The 19244-nt window shown below is 30.3% G+C and overlaps 4 protein-coding genes across 9 annotated transcripts; 1 reads left to right on the top strand and 3 right to left on the bottom strand.

Moving 5' to 3' along the window:
• Positions 1–777: 777 nt before the first annotated feature.
• On the bottom strand, positions 778–1726 carry LOC106397066 (abscisic acid receptor PYL1-like). Of its 2 annotated transcripts, XM_022688013.2 has the most exons (2): positions 1001–1726; positions 778–840 (listed from the first exon to the last, which is right to left on the bottom strand). In XM_022688013.2, the coding sequence occupies exons 1-2, from the start codon at positions 1584–1586 to the stop codon at positions 836–838; spliced, it is 591 nt and encodes a 196-aa protein (XP_022543734.2). In that variant the 5' UTR covers positions 1587–1726; the 3' UTR covers positions 778–835. The 2 variants fall into 2 exon arrangements, with proteins under 2 accessions (XP_022543734.2, XP_013693067.2); XM_013837613.3 differs by having other exon boundaries at positions 778–1726.
• Positions 1727–7867: 6141 nt separating this feature from the next.
• Positions 7868–8524, top strand: LOC125610045. Its single transcript, XM_048781700.1, has one exon. It carries the CDS (start codon positions 7868–7870, stop codon positions 8522–8524), a length of 657 nt encoding a protein of 218 aa, XP_048637657.1.
• Positions 8525–9097: 573 nt separating this feature from the next.
• On the bottom strand, positions 9098–10367 carry LOC111198765. The gene is made up of 4 exons (XM_048781396.1): positions 10255–10367; positions 10007–10165; positions 9735–9902; positions 9098–9386 (listed from the first exon to the last, which is right to left on the bottom strand). Exons 1-4 carry the CDS (start codon positions 10330–10332, stop codon positions 9297–9299), a joined length of 495 nt encoding a protein of 164 aa, XP_048637353.1. The 5' UTR covers positions 10333–10367; the 3' UTR covers positions 9098–9296.
• A 193-nt stretch (positions 10368–10560) lies between these two features.
• Positions 10561–12386, bottom strand: LOC106402181 (mitochondrial carnitine/acylcarnitine carrier-like protein). Of its 5 annotated transcripts, none has more exons than XM_013842862.3 (4): positions 11968–12386; positions 11837–11885; positions 11334–11727; positions 10561–11260 (listed from the first exon to the last, which is right to left on the bottom strand). In XM_013842862.3, exons 3-4 carry the CDS (start codon positions 11723–11725, stop codon positions 10750–10752), a joined length of 903 nt encoding a protein of 300 aa, XP_013698316.2. In that variant the 5' UTR covers positions 11726–11727; positions 11837–11885; positions 11968–12386; the 3' UTR covers positions 10561–10749. The 5 variants fall into 5 exon arrangements, with proteins under 5 accessions (XP_013698316.2, XP_013698319.2, XP_013698317.2 ...); XM_013842865.3 differs by having other exon boundaries at positions 11963–12300; XM_013842863.3 differs by having other exon boundaries at positions 12107–12273.
• Between the last annotated feature and the right edge of the window lie 6858 nt (positions 12387–19244).

The following is a 19244-nucleotide window of genomic DNA, read 5'->3' as shown; positions in this document are numbered from 1 at the left end:
TTTTATTAACCAAGTTGGCAGGCAACTTGCAGTACCCACTAGATTTGTTCCTTTCTTTCCTATTGGAATAATACGAGAAGCATCCTCAGATTCTCACCGTACGCTTCGATTTACTCACCCTTTTTGTTTTAACACATCTTCGATTTACTTACTACATATGCCTTTCCACTAATAAAATGTTACTCCCTTTAGTTAAAAAATGAGAGATAATCTCATAATCCGAGTCCAACTTTTGTAAAATCAGTTACCTTATTAATGGGCCTGATTGTCAATCAATCTCTCCCACTAAATGCCCAACTCATCTTTTAGAGTGGAAAATAGTTTAGGAGTAGAGATGCCTTTAAGAATTAAGACTATGGAGTTTGACAAAAAATAATAATCAAAAATATTAAATTTGGAAATTAATGTAGCTTGCCACTAAAACCCCACTTAAGATACCATTCTAATTCCCATTCCCAATTTTGTTTTGTAGTAAATTCTTTTCTAATTCCACTCAATTTCACACTATATTCATGGAGTGAGTTTGTTCACGACAATTATTTAATCAGTGGAATATTTGCTGTCAAACAACAACAGAAAAAAATTGAAAATTAGATTGAAGAATCGCCAATGATTTTTTCATTTCACAACTTACAAAGTTTAATTTAAAACGTGTTTCCGCTTCTATTTGCTAATGAAAAATTGTCACACACACTAGCTAGTTGCACTATGGACAAATATTACAAGATACGAGATTAAGAGCCAGATCAAGTTTTTTCTTTCTCAGACGGCTTAAAGTAAAAAGTAAACAGCTACTCTAACGTTGATTTCACTTACCGAACATTCCAGTTTCCAATTATCCAGGAGACAACAATAACGACAAAAGGCAAATTACAATCCAGTAAAAAAAATGTTACAATGGAAAATTTTATTAAACAAAAAAAAAGATGAAATTCCCCAATTTGTTTTCGTGTTCACATCACCGGAGGGTTTCCTCCGTCGCGGGAATTCCGACTCATACCTTCAGTGATCGACGCGAGCTTCTGAAGATTCAGTTTAATCACAGTATCGGCAAACAAACGCGTATCCTCCTCCGTGTTCCCCTCCGGCACATCCACGACGTAGGATTCAAGAACAACGGTCCAGATCCGTCCATCTCTCTCGAAGCCATGAACCGTCGTCACCGACTTGTAATTCCTCAGCCTGTGCTCGCCTCCGGTGATGCTAAACCCCGTCACTCTCCGCTCGTCGTCGAGGAGATCGAGCCTCTCCCTCGACGTGTTCGCCGGAAGGCCGCTGATCACGTCCACGTAGCGCGTGCACCCCACTCGCATCTCGAAGCCTTCTTCGACGGAGCATCTTTTGATGAAGTGTTTGTAAACCTGGGGACGGTCGAAGCGTCTCACGACGGACCAGACGGTCTCCGGAGGGGACTGGATGCGTTGGGCGAGGAGGGAGGAGCAGCGACCGGGACCGAGTTGGTAGGTGTGGAACTCGGTGATTGAGTCGGTTAGCTCGGCGAACTCGTCGTGAGTCAGCTCGGAAGGAATCATTTGGTGATGGAGAGTCTCTTGTTCCTCTTCTCTGATTGGCTCTGAATCTGCCATTGGTGTCGAATTTAAACTTGCTTCCAATTTGGGGTCGGAATCGAAGAGATGATGAAATTTGAGAGAGGGAGAAAGTGTAAAACTATAAATCGTTGAAAAATAAAGGGTACATACGTAAATTTAAGATTGTTGGTTTTATTTTTAATTATTGGTTACCACATAAATGTCATTAGCCACTGAATCTTTTGTACTTTTATTTGATTTTATTAGACCATGAAATTAACCAACAAATAATTTAGGCTACTTAGCACCATTTGTTTGTATTCATGAAAGTTTGCATCAGCATAAAAAAATAATAATTTAGGGGCGTTGAAAGTTTCATTATATGCTCATATTTTTAAAATATTATTCGTCTTTGTTCGTGATTCGTGAAGCTATCAGCCTAATTTATAAAGTAAAAGACTTAATTTGAATGTCTATGGTAATATAAAATATACGTACACATACACTTAATTATATATGATTTTGATGATTATTATCAAACTCTTTAATTTGTTATTGTTTTTTGTTTAATAATATATCAATAGTATATTTTGTTATAGTTATTTTGTTTCATTCTACATAGTTTTTTTGTGTTTATCGCCGATTCCATATCGTTTACTTTGTCATTTATTTTCTAAATCTATCTTTTATTTTATTCCTGAAGGGGGAAATGAATATATCATCAACATTTTAAAATTTGTACGGATATTCGAAGTAGGTTAGAAAATTTTGACATCGATTTCTCTTGATTTATTGCGATTTGCGAGTTGACTTATCTAACACCATATTATACATTACATATGGGATCGTATCTTTTTCTTTAACGCCAAATCCCTTATATATTAATTGAGGAACATTTGAAAAAATGTAACCTCAATTTTGTATTAATTAAAAGAGGCCTCAATGCATAGGTGGCACTCAATTAGGTAGTCAATTACATTCAATTGAAAAATAAGTAGGTCCACATTCGATTTTTATATGTTGTTAGATATATATAAGTTGGTCAAACTATATGATATAATGATATGATATGATATTTTCTTTCCTTAAATAAAACCTACGGAATTACCATAAATGACTAATATATATATGACAATTAATGAGTTTAATAATAAAGATTTGATAACAATGTATATCTCTTTCATCATTTTTTGTTTAATTTTATATTATTAAAATAAATTAAACAATCAAATTAGCTATAAAAATAAAATTTAGATTTTTTCGTATATGTTATATTTTAAATTTTTAAAAACGACTATAAATGACTAAAACTATTAAAATTATTATGTTAAAAATTAATGATCAATGGTTTAACATTTTTATTATAGAAGATACACATGATTTTAAAACCATATGAGTAAAAAATATCATTTAATAATAAAATAAATAAATATATATATATATATATATTAAACACTATATACCATAAGATTACATAAATATTTTAATATTAAAACTTTCAATAAATTTTCAAGAACATTTATAAATTATAAACTTATTAAAGATTTCAGATTGAAAATTTTGTTATCGATGATTTAAATATTTTGTTATAAAACGATATGAACGATCATAGAACCGTATGATTATAAATTCTTATTTAATAAATAACTAAACAAAATATACTATTCCTAGAAAAATAGGTTGGTCCATCTTAACTTATATTACACTTTTTATTAAACTAACTATCAAATTGATAAATAACGTACCAAAAAATGTTTTGCACTTTCCTTAAATAAAAGCTACGAAATTACCTAATATGATTAACGTATATGTGAAAATTAATTATAATGAATAATAAATATTTGATAACAATTTTTGTATCTTAGTTCTTTTTTTAATTTTATATTATTAAAATATATTTAAAAATCACATTAAATATATAATAAAAACATTTATAATTTTTCTTATATGTTATATTTTGAATTTTTCAAAACGTCTATAAATTATTAGAAATTTGAAGATCCCCACTCTGAAAATTTTGTGATCAATAGATTATTTTTTTTGTCATAATAAGTTACAAATGATCATAAAATTGTATTAATATGAACTTTTATTTAATATTATAAGAAGATACACATTATTTTAAAACCATATGAGTAAAAAATATCAATTAATAATAAAACATATATATATATATATATATAGATTATACTATATACCATAAGATTACATAAATATTTTAATATTAAAACTTTCAATGAATTTTCAAAAACATTTATAAATTATAAACTTATTAAAGATTTCACATTGAAAATTTTGTTATCGATAATTTAAATATTGAGTTATAAAATGATATGAATGATCATAGAACTGTATGATTATAAATTCTCATTTAATAAATGACTATATAAAATATACTATTCTTAGAAAAATAGGTTGGTCTATCTTGACTTACATTATATTTTTTATTAAACTAACTATCGAATTGATAAATAATCTACCAGAACTTTTTTGCACTTTCCTTAATTAGAAGCTACGAAATTACCTAATATGATTAACGTATATATGAAAATTAATTATTATGAATAATAAATATTTGATAACAATTTTGGTATCTTAGTTCTTTTTTTTAATTTTATATTATTGAAAGATATTAAAAAATCACATTAAATATATAATAAAAACATTTATATTTTTTCTTATATGTTATATTTGAATTTTTCAAAACGTCTATATATTATTAGAAATTTGAATATTCCCACTTTGAAAATTTTGTGATCAATAGATTATTTTTTTGTTATAATAAGTTACAAATGATCATAAAATATAACGCATATGAATTTTTATTTAATAAATATTCAAACTAAATAATATATATATATATATACTAATGATTTAAAGCAATAAGATTGTATGTGAAAAACTAAAGTCAAAGTAAATATGGATTTAGAATAGTAGTTATATTTTACTAACCAAATACCGAAAAAAACTGAACCGAACCGAAACCAACCCGATATTCGGATTGAACACCCGTAATCTAAATGAAGCCAAACTATTGTTTCATTCTCCAAAATATAATAAAAATAATAACTTAATCCCGCGCAAGGCGCGAGTCTTATCCTAGTACTTGTACTAAACTAAAATTCCAATGGAATAAAACGGTTACAATCGGTAAAACGGTAAACAAAATAGCTAAACATGATAAAAATAGAGGTGGCTAAAAAAAAGAAATCCATAGAAAAACCTCACTTATTGTTCTAAAGTCCGCTTTAAAAAAAACACAATAAAGTTAGATTTGGAATCGACGTTGAAATACCCAATCAATAGATTGCAAGAACAGTTAGAAACCGTCTCTAAAAATGCTTGGATTGTTGAGGAGAGAAGAGTTGGTTGACATTCCATTAAAATTCCTTGGTTGAAAAAAATAGAATTGAAAACTTCAGTTCTAGAGTACTCATCGGATGAGACAATAAATTTTATTTCATGACAAAAAAAAAAGATTCAGCAAGGTTGAAATGTGTATATACACTTCGCTGAATCTGAAACAACCATGATGAATATCCCGAGTTATCAATGAAAATAGGCGAGTCCGAACATAGAATGCAAAATTAGAAAATGACCCCAATAAAAACTCTATATTGAACCTGCTCCTAAAAGATTAGTCAGATTTTTGGATTGGATATCCCTGAGTTATCAATGAAAATCCCATGTACGGGTTCTGTAGAGTGGCAGTCTGTAAATTGTATTACGCTAAAAATATTTTGTTTATTTATGAAAAAGATAATATCTTCTATATATTAATTAAGAAACATTACATTTTTTTTGTAAACACGTGTCATCAATAAGATGATTCTTAGAATCATAGAGAAATAGTTTGTTTCATCTAATTATATAATATTTTTTTATTAAATTAACCTTAAATTCATTATTAATGTTATTTATTATTTTCTTAAATAAAAGTTACGAAATTATCTAATGTAGCTAATGTATATATGATAATTAATGATTTTGAATAATAAAACTTTGATAAAAATTAATATATCTTCTATCATGTTTGTTTAATTAAATTATAAAAATAAACTAAACAACCACATTAATCATATAAAAAAAATTAGATTTTTCTGTATATATTATATTTTGAAATTTTAAAAACGGCTATAAATAACAAAAATTGTTAAAAGTCTCACATTCAAGTTTTGTGTTCCATGGTTTAAAATTTTTATTATGACAAAATACAAATGAGTACAAAATTATATAAGTAAGAATTTTAATTTAATTAATTATTAAGATTAAAAGATATATATATATCGTTTTAAATTAAACTATATACGATATAAAATAAATAAATATTTTAGTTTCAAATTTTACTTTGAACAATTTTTTTGATAAAAGCTTTGAACAAATATTGATAACTTAATTTTTTTAAAAAATTATACATTTCTAAAACTATTAATTCCACCATGAAATTTTTGTTATGAGTAATTTAAATTTTTTTGTTATAAAAGATACAAATGATCAAAAAATCATATGAGTAGAAAGCATCATTTAATAGACATTAATATTAAAAATATACTATGTATGTTAATATCATTTAAAATTAATTATATATCCTATCAAATACGAAAAAATATTGTTTGGATTAATAAAATTGATTTATATGTTCGCACCAATTTAATTATATATATAATAGTTACTGACTATTATTATTCAATATAGAATTATTATTTCATAATATTAAAAACATATAATACATAAAACAACGAAATGGAGCTTACTCAAATTGTCATATCCCTTGTATATTGATTGAGAAACATTACAACATTGTTTTGTAGCCACGTGTCTCACCATGAGAATGAAATTCAATTTTTTTAGAGAAATAAGTTGATGCATCTTAACTTATATTATATTTTTTATTAAACTAACCATTATATTCATAAATCGCATACAAAAGAATATTCTCGTACTTTCTTTAAATAAAAGCAACATAATTGACTAATATGATTAACGTATATATGACAATCAATGATTATGAATAATAAATTTTTGATCATAATTTTTGTGTCTTAGCTCTTTTTTGTTTAATTTTATATTATTAAAAGATATTAAACAACCACATTAATCATATAATAAAAAAATAAACATTTTCTTATATGTTATATTTTGAATTTTTAAAATGACTATAAATTACTAAAAATGTTAAATTTCTCACACTAAAATTTTGTGATTAATGGTTTAACATTTTTTTTGGTAATAAGAATATATAAATGATCATAAATCGTATGATTATGAAGACTCATTTACTAGACATTCATATTATATATTAATATAGTTTTAAATTAAACTATATAACATAGAAAAATACTTAGATATGATAATTTTTAAATTTCTATTGAAAAAGTATTAAAACTTTAATATTTTAATTTTGAAATTTACATTAAAAATCACACATTAAAATTTTTGTGTTTATTATATATATATTAAAATATACTATATATCTATGTCTATGTCATTGAAATTTAATTATATACCATATAAAATAAATAAAATGATTTTTTGATTTATTTACCAAAAAAATATTGTAAATAAACTAGATGTATTATTTTGATTTATGTTTTTACTCTAATTTAATTATATATATAATACGTAAATAAATACAAATAAATAATAATTGATAAAAATTAGTTTTATATATAACATTCATCTCGCGCAATTGCACGGATCTTAAGCTAGTGATTAAATTATTTGATTATTTTTTCCTAAAGTTAAAGTTAGAAAATAATTCATATATTTATGAATATATTGCTATATATATATATATATTATTTTAGCATTATAAAGAGTGCAAGCATCATCAAAAAGTCCATTTGGTCGAACAATATTGATTCCGATCATTGCGAATTCTTTTATTCTAGAATTTGGCGTGAAAGAAAGCTCAAATATATTTTCGTTTTTTAAAGAAGAATCCACTGACCAAGTTATAATGGAATATGCATGTAAAAATAAAATATAATAAAAAGTAGTGGAATATACAGTTATACATATAACGACAGCCACACATTTGTATATTTTGGGGGAGTGACTTTATAGTACATCCTAAAAGGTAATATAATAAACAGTTCTCCTGGATTTGGAGAAAATTGCTTAAGCTCCGAGATGTGGCTTACGAATTCTTCAGAGTTGATATAAAAGATGGTAACAGCAGTCACTTCTGGTTTGATAATTGGTTGGGGCAAGGGAGGTTGATTAATGTCACTGGTCCAACAGGAACCACTTATCTTGGTATTAGGCGGCACGCAAAGGTCAGTGAAGCAGTAACACCGGCGGGATGGAGCATCAGAGGACGACGAAGTCGCCGGTTTATGGGTCTATGTGCTGCCATATTGGAGAGGGAAACGCCGAGACCTGACAAGGGTAGGGACACTGTCTTGTGGAAGCATGGGATTGATGACTATCAAGACCATTTCTCCACTAAGAGCACGTGGGAACAAATAAGGTCTAAGCGGGCTGTAGTAGAGTGGAGTCGAGTTGTTTGGTTCACGCAAGGAGTTCCACGATTTGCTTTCATTACTTGGTTGGCTATGAAGAATAAATTGTCTACAGGTGATCGTATGAGGCAATGGGGGATGGTACAAGGCTGTGAGCTCTGTGGAGAAAGGGATGAAACGAGAGACCATATCTTTTTTGCTTGTCCTTATACCTATACAGTGTGGGAAAGCTTGGCTCGGAGACTTGTTGGTAGAGGCATAAACCCCGACTGGCAATGGACAGTACAACATATACAGAGAATGCGGCCGTTGGAAATGGACACTATCTTGGCCAAACTTCTGCTGCAAACCACAATCTACCATGTCTGGCGGGAGAGGAATGCGCGACGACACCAGCAGACTAGAGTCCCCACTGATCACTTGCGCCGGATCATAGATAAGGCAGTGCGAAACAGAATTATTTCACTTAAATACAAGTATGCTCACAAGTATGGAGGATTACTTCAGAGATGGTTCCTACTCACTTCCTAAAAGGAGGATATTCATTTAATCTTTGAAAGTCTGATTAGAGTAGCTCACATATGTAAATAACATTTTTTGATAGATCAATAAATTTGAAATTTCATCAAAAAAAAAATAAACAGTTCTCTAGTCATTTTATAGTACAATAGTGGTTTATATTGTTGGAGTTATTATAAACAGAGAACATATATATATATATATATATATACTTAGTCTTATCAGTATATATAAAATAGAATTGTAATTCCTACTGTCAAATTAGTAGTAAAAACTGCACTATAGAAAGCCACACACTAGATTTCTTTTATAGAATCATATTTGGTAAAAAGATTTTGTCATATCATATTTGATTATTATATCAAGCAAAAATGATTAGTCCTAATTTTGGTGGATAAAATATCAAAGACTTGCTGAGAAGAACTTAGGTTCAAATGAAATATGAAATAATGCCGTCCCAATAAAATAAATTAGCATCCCAATAAGTTACATCGAGACAATTTCTTAGGAGATTTTGTCTTCTTCTTTGGCTCGCAAGTTTCATTAGCAAAGTTTTTCTTTTTTTTTTTTTTTTTTTTTGTGCAACCTTTCATTTCATTAACTTAAACTTCAAACATACAGTAGATAGAGGGAATTATCCATCCTCTTTGATTACAACAATAAAACTTAAAACCACAGGAAGTTAAAGTAGATAGATTCTCCGAAGAGATTGACAGCAAAAAAGAGACAATGCTCAAATGCGTCGATAGGAGATTCACGGTAAAACCGGATTCATAAACCATAGTCACCATATGTTCTTCTTCTTATTCTCCAATAATGGTTTCTCAATATTTATCTCCATCTCTGTCTCTTCTTTAATCTTCGTTTCAATTTCCTACATATTATAATAACATTTTTAGTCACAGTTAGCAAATAAACGGAGATTTTAATTGATATCAATCCACAATAGAGAAAAGACGTAACAATTATGAGGAATATATACAATGTAAACAATTCATGGCTAGTCTATATAAACAGAAAAGTGACATATCCAATATGCTAAATTCTTATAAAGATTTAAACAATCTGTTCGAAAATTTTATTAGAGTGACGACATGAAATATCATATGTTGCAGTCAATGACGATCCGTTGCTATGTATATATGATTGCTTTTTGTAAATATGTTAATGAAAAATTCAACCGTCTTATATATATAAATATAAATAAACAAAAGATATGTACCCTAGGGTCTTGTGGATGTTGCAAGGGAGTATGAAAAGGATTAATGTAGCTATTAAAAATGGGTAGTACTGTCTTTGTCAAATCTCTCTTAATCCTCTGGCTTGATGTTTCACCAGACTCCCCAATTGAATTAGAAGATGCATTACTAGATTCCAACTCCAAACAAATCTTTTACATATCATACAAAAACCATTAAAGACAATATACAGAAACCATTAAAACATTACTCATTTGAACATAACCATTGTTTAAAACTTATAGTGAAATCATACCTGGAGAAGCCTGGTGTCTAGAGTAGCGATTCTGTCAAGTAACGATCCTTTAAAATAAGCTTCTCTAACCATCATGCCGCTACCAATTAATCCGCGTGTAATAGATGAGCTTTCGCCTTTCCATTTAGGAAGGTTTTGTTGCCTTTCTAGATTATTTGTCTACATTAATCAATATGAAAAACACAGCTAGAATCAATACAACAGAAAAAAACACTTTTTATCATTGTTGATGGGAAAGAAAATTTTACAACGAAATCTAAGTGATCAAGCCTAGAGAGCATAGGCACTGAAGAGAGTGAATGTCTTTGTTGCTCCATCGTCTCCATAGACTTTGTAAGTTTTTCTCAAAAAAGATATTCATTTTTGTTTTTATAGTGGAAATGCAATGTAAATAAGAGATTGTTAAGGATAAAGCGGTTATAAGTTCCCTCCTTTTTTCTTGCTGAAACTCAACTATGCAAGTACTAGTCATACGCTAGTTAGTTAGCCTCCACAACATATAAACAATGAGCCTGCATCTACTTTTAGCCAGACCATAGATGGAAAACAAATTCTTTTCAGAAATAAAAATTTCTAAGCTGAATGATATAAAATCATGTAAGTATATAGTGTTACATACAATTGTGTAAAGAAATACACAGTATTTTTGCCGAAAAGTTAGAAGAATCATCCAAAAAAATTGCTGAAAATTTAGAAGATTAATAAATTGGAACATTCAACAAATCAAACCAAACCAAACTGATTTACCCCAAGCTTGACCTTGTCTTCTCATATGCCAAGAAGCAAGCAGCATTAGCAAAAACACTCCTACCCATGGCCGGACCAAACCCTTTATACAAACCTTTAACTCCTTCAGCTTTCAAAATTTTCCTAAAAGCATCCATTGAACCCCTGTACTTAGGGTTCTTATAATCATCTACTTGAAGAACACTCTTCACAACATCGGCCGGGTAAACAATTCCCCAAAAGGACGCACCAGCAACTCCACCAGCCATGATCAATGATCCTTGTCCTAAGCTTGAAGTGTCAGAACCACCGGCTAAGAACCGCTTGAAAGCTTCGTAGGTGGCAAACATTGTTGCGTTTCCGGGGATTTCTCGGGCAAACGTAGGGAACAAACCTTTGAATAGCCCTCGTGCTCCGCCTTCTGATCGTAGCACATGACGGGCTACGTCCATTGGTCCACCGTATTTCACGGCTGCAACGACTGAGCTTGTGGTAGAGGCGCAGGCTAGTGCACCTTGTGCTTGCAACCTGATAGCGAAACAATAATGAACACACACACAAAGAAACATCTAAACCAGGATGATTTGCAAAAGAACCTGACCTGCATTTGACCAGCTCTGTAGGACAAGCAAGGAACGAGACAGCAAAACCAGCGCCTGAGCCGCACACAAACTGTTGACTAATGGTCAATGGAACTCCAAGATCGGACCTAAGCAGCCCTTCCATTTGACCTCTCACGGTGAACAAAACCGCATTTAAGGCAGCAACGGTTGCAAGCGGAGCTCCCATACCTTTGTACAAACCTTTAGGTCCTTCAGCAGCAACGGTCTGTCTAACCGCATCGAAGGCACCGGTGTACCGTGGTGGTTGACCAGGTGTTGGAGCCGGTTGGCTCTGGAGTTTGACCTTGATTGTGTCAAATGGATGACCTACGATTATCTGAGCTGCTCCTCCAACAGTCCCTGAAGCTAAATCTTTAGCCGCATCCGCCATCTCTGATAAACAAAAGATCAACCAAGTTTTCTCAGAATCATTCAATATCAAATCTTTCTGTTAAATAATAATAATAATAATGATAGTATTTCAGATTAACACGTTGTTGACCTGAAACAAGTTTGACTAAGTTTGGTGTAGACAGAACATCTAACAGTTCCTGTCAGAAAATAGGATTTTAGTTTTCCGAAAAAGTTGGAATCTTACGATACTCAGATTCTAAAAAAAGGTAAAATCCTTACAACTCAAATGCAATCCAATTACAGTCAATTTGGAAGATTGAGAAGGCAATGAGGTGAAATTAGATCGAGAGTTATTAGATATATTCTCTCTTACCAGTTACCAGGGTTTTTTTTTTTTTTTTCTGAAAAAGAGAGTTACCTAATAAAGAGAATGCAATCGATATCAAATGGACCTAATAAAGCGAATAGATTCAGAGACACAAACAAGGGATCCGATAAAATCTAACTACTTTCAAGTGGACATAAAAGTTCTAATCACTCCAACTGTTTTCTACGCTATAAAGGATGGTAGAAGGCGCTTTGCAGAGACATTATTGGGATTCGATTATAAATTGTTTTTTTTCCAAGTTGGTTGCTAAAGTGTTAGATGAGCTTTAATTCCTTTATCTGTCAGTCCAATCCTAATAAAGACGCCACATTAGCTGGTCAGAAGTTCAATCACCCGCCAGAAATATGAACCGAAAACCAGATTTATTTGGTTTGGTTTGATTTTATTTATTACGGTTCCAGTTCTTTTTTCCAGACCAATAAATTCCAATTTTTTTTATTGTATATCAGTTAGGTTTGATCTTATTTTAAACAATTTAAGGCCTAACTGGTTGGGTTGAGGGAGTTTGCGAATTTTTACCATATTTATTTTTCAAAAAAAAAAGATAAGATTTCAAAGTGTCATCAATCTAATTATAACACATATAATTTTATAATTTTGGCAAATATTTTTAAATATAGTGATAACTAATAACATTTATATTAACACTAAAATATATTTTTTCTCTATAAATATCTATTATCTGACAAGATTGTAGAAATATGGTAATAATTAATATTTTTTAAATAACTGACAGTAAATAATATATTAGGTGTTAATAAAAAGCAATTAATAATATAATTAGAAATATAATTTTTCATATCAGTTTATGTATCATATTTTTACAATTATATATATTTTATCAACTCATATATGTTACTTTTATATATACATATTTAATTAACAGATAAAATAATATAAATTTAAAGTAAATAATCATTAAACATAATATGATATGAATAAATTTTTATTTTAAATGTAAATTTTATTGAAATATAAATAATTTTAAAAAAAAAGATACTAAAACTGGATAAACAAAACCGCAAATAATTATATTTATGGTTTTATTTTTTAACTAATGATTTTAAGTAAAATAATAATAATAGTGGGGACCAAGTTATTTCGGTCCTAAAATAGAAAAAAAAAAAGAAGCTCTCTGGCATTATCTTTTGTGGAGTGCAGTCACACCACGTGTGTTGTTTTTTCAAAATACAAATAAATCTAAAGTTGCAATAATCAATAAAATACAGCTATGATGACATGATTGCGATATTTCTAACTGTTAAATGTTAAGATGATAAAAGGTGAAAACATCGAAATAATTCTCAACTTAAGAATGTAACTTTTTTTTTCCGGTAACCGTGGGGTTCCAAAAACTTTCTAAATCCACCTACTAATTCCACGAGGCCTTGCTTTTGGGTACACAATTAATCTATTAATATATCACGGTTAGGTAACCAAGGTAAATCGAATCCATGACAAAAACTACAGTTACAACATTTTTACCAATAAACCAAAATATAAAATGTCAGTTAAAAAAATTTAATACATAAACATTTTATTTTAACCATTAAGTTTTAGTTAAACATGAATACATTTCATATTTTCGTTGATCAAGTTATTTTAGATTTGTTAAAAATTATTCAATCCGCTGGTAAATATTTAGCAATTAACTTTTAACAAAGCCATTAGTCAACGAAAATATAGAATTTTATTGGTTCGTAATCAAAAGTTGAAAATAAAAATAGTTTACCGAAATTAGCTGTGAATTTACTGATATCATTACATGTTTGTAGATATAACTGATTTTCTTAATTGATCGGTTCTATTCTTTTATTTAATTTATTTAAACTTTTAAACATTAAAAATTTATGATGGGACTACTGAATAATATCAGAAACAGATTTGTTCTTCAGAATATTTGATATATAGTCATATTACATATTATCAAAACCATATATAATTTATATTTGATAATTTATTTTTAGAAACATATAAAATATCAAATTTAGGTAATTTGTTTTAATCTTGAAATTTTAATATGGAACCTTTGAAATCTAATACTTTCTTTGACCAAACTATTTTAGAGCCGCCAAATTAAAGACAATCGTTAAACATTCACTAGCAGACTTAACAATTAAATTTCAATGGATTTAAAATACTTTTTTTTTCTGTAAATGGGGTTTAAAATAGTTTGGTCAAAAAAATAAGAAATTTATTTTTGTTTATCTGAAAACCAGGTTTTTTGTCCACGTATGCATACATAATCATTGTATAATTATTTATTAATATATGGATTACTAATTCAAACACTTTCACGATAAGTTATTGTTTATTAATATAAAGTTTTTTTTTGAAAAATCTCACTTATTATAAATATTTTGAAAAGTTCTTTATACTATCTATAATATTATTTTCTAAGTAAATTTTAGCAACGGAGCTTTCACATTAAAAGTTAGAGCGATTAATATCTATACTACCCTTAATGAATTATATATATAAATTATTTAAAAAAAATAAAAACGAATTTGCTTTTTTAATAATATAAGTGATTAAAACTAATAATAATAAGAATTATCCAAAATCCAAAAATATATCATATTATAAAAAGATAATTCCTATATATATTATAACAAGATAATTCTTATTATATTGTGTTGTTATCTTATATATTTTATTGTTATCTTGAAATAATGTTTTTTTACTGTAAGAATTGAAAATTTAAGATATGAAATTATCTATAATTAAATATTAATCAAAAAGCATTTGTATAGTTTTTTAATAATATAATTGATTAAAACTAATAATAATAAGAACTATCCAAAATCTAAAAATATATTTTATTATAAAAAGATAATTCATATATATATATTATAACAAGATAATTCTTATTATATTGTGTTGTTATCTTATATATTGTATTGTTATCTTAAAATAATAATTTTTTACTATAAAAATTGAAACTTAAGATATGAAATTATTTAAACTCTCACCTTAAAAAATAGACTTGTTAATGTTGTTGTACCCGTAATGAATTATTAGATTAGATTATTAATTATAATTTAATATAATTAATTACCCAAATAAAAAAAATTAAAGTTTATTAAACTAGATAATTCATTAAAACTGATATAATAAAAAATATCCAAAAAGTAAAGGGACACTGCCATCCACCCCCGACTATCCAACATATAACAAGGGTTGTTCTAGATGAGAATATTAGGGAACAAAAAATAATTATAAATAATTTCATATCTTAAGTTTCAATTTTTATAGTAAAAAATTATTATTTTAAGATAACAATACAATATATAAGATAACAACACAATATAATAAGAATTATCTTGTTATAATATATATATGAATTATCTTTTTATAATAAAATATATTTTTAGATTTTGGATAGTTCTTATTATTATTAGTTTTAATCAATTATATTATTAAAAAACTATACAAATGCTTTTTGATTAATATTTAATTATAGATAATTTCATATCTTAATTTTCAATTCTTACAGTAAAAAAACATTATTTCAAGATAACAATAAAATATATAAGATAACAACACAATATAATAAGAATTATCTTGTTATAATATATATAGGAATTATCTTTTTATAATATGATATATTTTTGGATTTTGGATAATTCTTATTATTATTAGTTTTAATCACTTATATTATTAAAAAAGCAAATTCGTTTTTATTTTTTTTAAATAATTTATATATATAATTCATTAAGGGTAGTATTGATATTAACCGCTCTAACTTTTAATGTGATAGCTCCATTGCTAAAATTTACTTCAAAAATAATATTATAGATTGGTGATTACAATCATGCGATAAATCTTTCTAGTTTAAACTTTTTTTTGGTAAAAGAAAATTGTTTCACTTCTTTGCCGGAAATCTAAACATTGTAAATATTCTATTCCAACATGGATTGAATCCGAGCAAGGGAAGGCTACTAGCACTCCGTTTTTAGCTTAAATTTGAAAGTAAGAATTTTTTTGATATTTTTCCATGATAAAAGTTATATATACATCTAATTCATATTTTTGTCAGCACATATAAATCTAGTGGCATATCTCTAAAATATTATTGTTTAAAAGTTTCTCCAAAAATGGCGTCTAACAATAAAAATTTATGAAATAAAATTAATTTGACAAAAGACATTAAACAACTACTCTAACATCTAACAGTAATCACAATCCACCCCTTTAGTACTTAAAACCCGAATCATAATCAATAAATCTAAACCAAAATATAATATTTTTTGTTTATTTTCAATTAGTGTATTTCAGAGTTGAAAAAAAATTAGTGCTATTTTAGAAAAAAAATCTTTCATATGCTAAATTTTTTATAAAAGTATGAGTTAATTCTATTTGAGGATATTTTTATCTATATCTAGACATAAATCTAAGCATTTATTGTTTTATGAATCAGAAAATTTTGTTTCGTATGAATTAGAAAATTTTGGCCAAACATGTTGCTTGTATTGGAGAGAGCGAGAGGAGTTTTTTTTTTTTTTGGTAGGAAGATGGGAGGAAGCCTCCCAATTTTATTTAAACTAAAACTTCAAATTACAATCGAACTTGTCGTGGCTGTAACAGTCCATCGACATCCTCTCGTATCAAACTAACAAACTCAAGCGGAACAACATCAAAGCGATGAAACCCAAAAGGAAGAGAAAACGCAAGGTTAGCTAACCCATCAGCTAATCGGTTAGCTTCCCTATACACGTGAACAATTCGGACCAACCAGTCCCTCGTCAAGAAGCCATGGCACAATCGTACCAGGAAAGACAGTGGATGAGTATCTTCAATCCCTGTCGTAAGAAAACCCACCACCATTTTGGAATCAACTTCCACCTCCAGCCTCCTGATACCTTTCTCCCAAGCAATCACAAGACCATAATAGACTCCCCACAATTCCGCCAGAGGCGCCGAGCACCTCCCTATGTTGAGCGCAAATCCACCGCACCACTCACCCTCTCCATCACGCAACACCCCTCCAGCCGACGCCAGTCCCGGATTACCATGTGATGCTCCATCAGTATTCAGTTTCATCCACCCCCCTCGAGGAGGCGTCCATCCTACCATTATCTCCACCCTTTGGACACGAGCCCTGCTTTCCTCCTCTGTTTTCTTAGCACGCATCACTTCTCTAGCCAAGTTACGTAGGAATTTAACTCTATCCCTCCAAAGCCTATTATCTCCAAACACATTCCCACACCTCCACTTCCATCCCCACCACACGCCCAGAGCAAAAGTCGTGGCCCAAGGAATCTCATTTTGAGCATCATTATCATACAGGTTTCTGTATAGCCACTCAAGCAATGGCATCGAGAAGAAAGCCTGTCTCTTCGTACTTGGTACGAATCTACTCCAAATTCCCTCCATTGCAGGGCAGTCTCTAAGCACATGTAAGATCGTCTCAACCCCTCCTTTGCATACTTGGCACACATCAGTTCCACTGAGATGTCTCCTATATCTCTCTGCATTTGTCATTATTGCCTGATTCCCAACTAGCCAAAGGAACACTCTAACTCTCTCTGGAGCCACCACACGCCACATGCTTTTAAACAAGTTTTCCATCTGCTGTCTTGGAGTATTATCCCTTGTTATTAATTCATACGCCGTTTTAACTGTAAACTGTCCATTTGGAACTTCTCCCCACGCTAACCGATCTTTCACTCCACTCACAGTGTCCACAACAACTGCCACAAGCTCAAGTCTTCTCTCGTCAGATATATAAGGAGATATTCTGGAGAGGTCCCACCCCCCACCATCAAGCCACAACTCCCTAGCTGTTATGTTTTCATATCCCTCTGGAAGATCTCCAAGCACTTCTCCCATAAGAGGTTGCCGTGAAAGCCACTTATCTGTCCAAAACTTGATGTCTCTTCCATTGCCAATAACCCAATTATGCCCCTTTGCAACCACCTCCCTGATTCCCATTACTACACTTCTCCATGTAGAAGACACGTTCCTACCCGCAACCATCCAAGAAGAGTCGTGCATATCACCCACTGAGTACTTGCCTCGTAATACCCTAGCCCATAATCCCTCTTTATCATTCAGTAGACGCCATCCTACTTTCGCTAGCAACGCTTTATTCATATCTCTCGACACACGAATCCCAAGACCACCATCAGCTTTCGGTCTGCAGACTCTATCCCAAGAGATCAAATGTTGGCCACTACCCCACACAAAACTTCTTGATAAGCTATCCAACTTGTCCAATGTACTCACTGGCATATGTATCGTGCTCATGGAGTGCACTGGTATGGATGATAAGACGGCTTTGGTCATGGTTACCCTTCCTGCTAAGCTTAGAGTTTGTTTCTTCCATCCTGATAAACGTGATGCTACCTTCTCTAGGACCTCTCCAAATGTCTCCTTGTTGATCCTTTTCTGTAAAATTGGCATCCCCAGGTACTTCCCCAGTTCCCTTGTTGATGAAATACCACTCTCTCGGCTTATTAATTCTCCTCTCTCTCGAGTAACGTTACCAGAGAAGAAGATTTTCGACTTTGGGAGACTGACTTTTTGACCTGAGGCTCTACAAAATGTCTCCAACACATCTCTTATCACTCGAACCTGCGACACTGAAGCCTCTGCAAAGAGGATTAAGTCATCGGCAAAACAGATATGAGTAAGTTGCGGTCCACCTCTAGACAACTTAATGGGTTTCCATTTTTTATCCATCACCGCTCTATCTATCATGTGACAGAGCCGCTCCATACACAGCACGAACAAATACGGAGACAAAGGATCTCCCTGTCGAAGTCCTCGTGAGGGCTTGAACGAATCTGTTTTCTCACCATTCCACAATATGCTCATCGAGGGACCAGATACGCACTCCATAATCCTTCTAACCCAACCCTCAGACAAGCCTGCTGCACGTAACGTATCCTCCAAGAAATCCCACCGCAACCTGTCGTAAGCTTTCTCCAAATCCAGCTTGAGCAACATCCAACCTTTTTGACCCTTCTTCTTTCTCATCGAGTGAACAGCCTCTTGAACAACCACAATGTTATCTGCACTCAATCTGCCTGGGATGAAACTCGACTGAGCAGGACCTATCAGCTTTTTCATAACTCCCTTTAGTCTCCCAACCATAGCCTTCGTTATAATTTTAAACAACACATTGCAGAGGCTAATAGGGCGAAACTGTGTAATACTTTCCGGT

Source organism: Brassica napus, chromosome A6 (genome assembly GCF_020379485.1).
Source record: "Brassica napus cultivar Da-Ae chromosome A6, Da-Ae, whole genome shotgun sequence".
In the NCBI taxonomy this organism is placed as follows: Eukaryota; Viridiplantae; Streptophyta; class Magnoliopsida; order Brassicales; family Brassicaceae; genus Brassica; species Brassica napus.
This window is presented reverse-complemented; position numbering and strand designations above follow the sequence as displayed.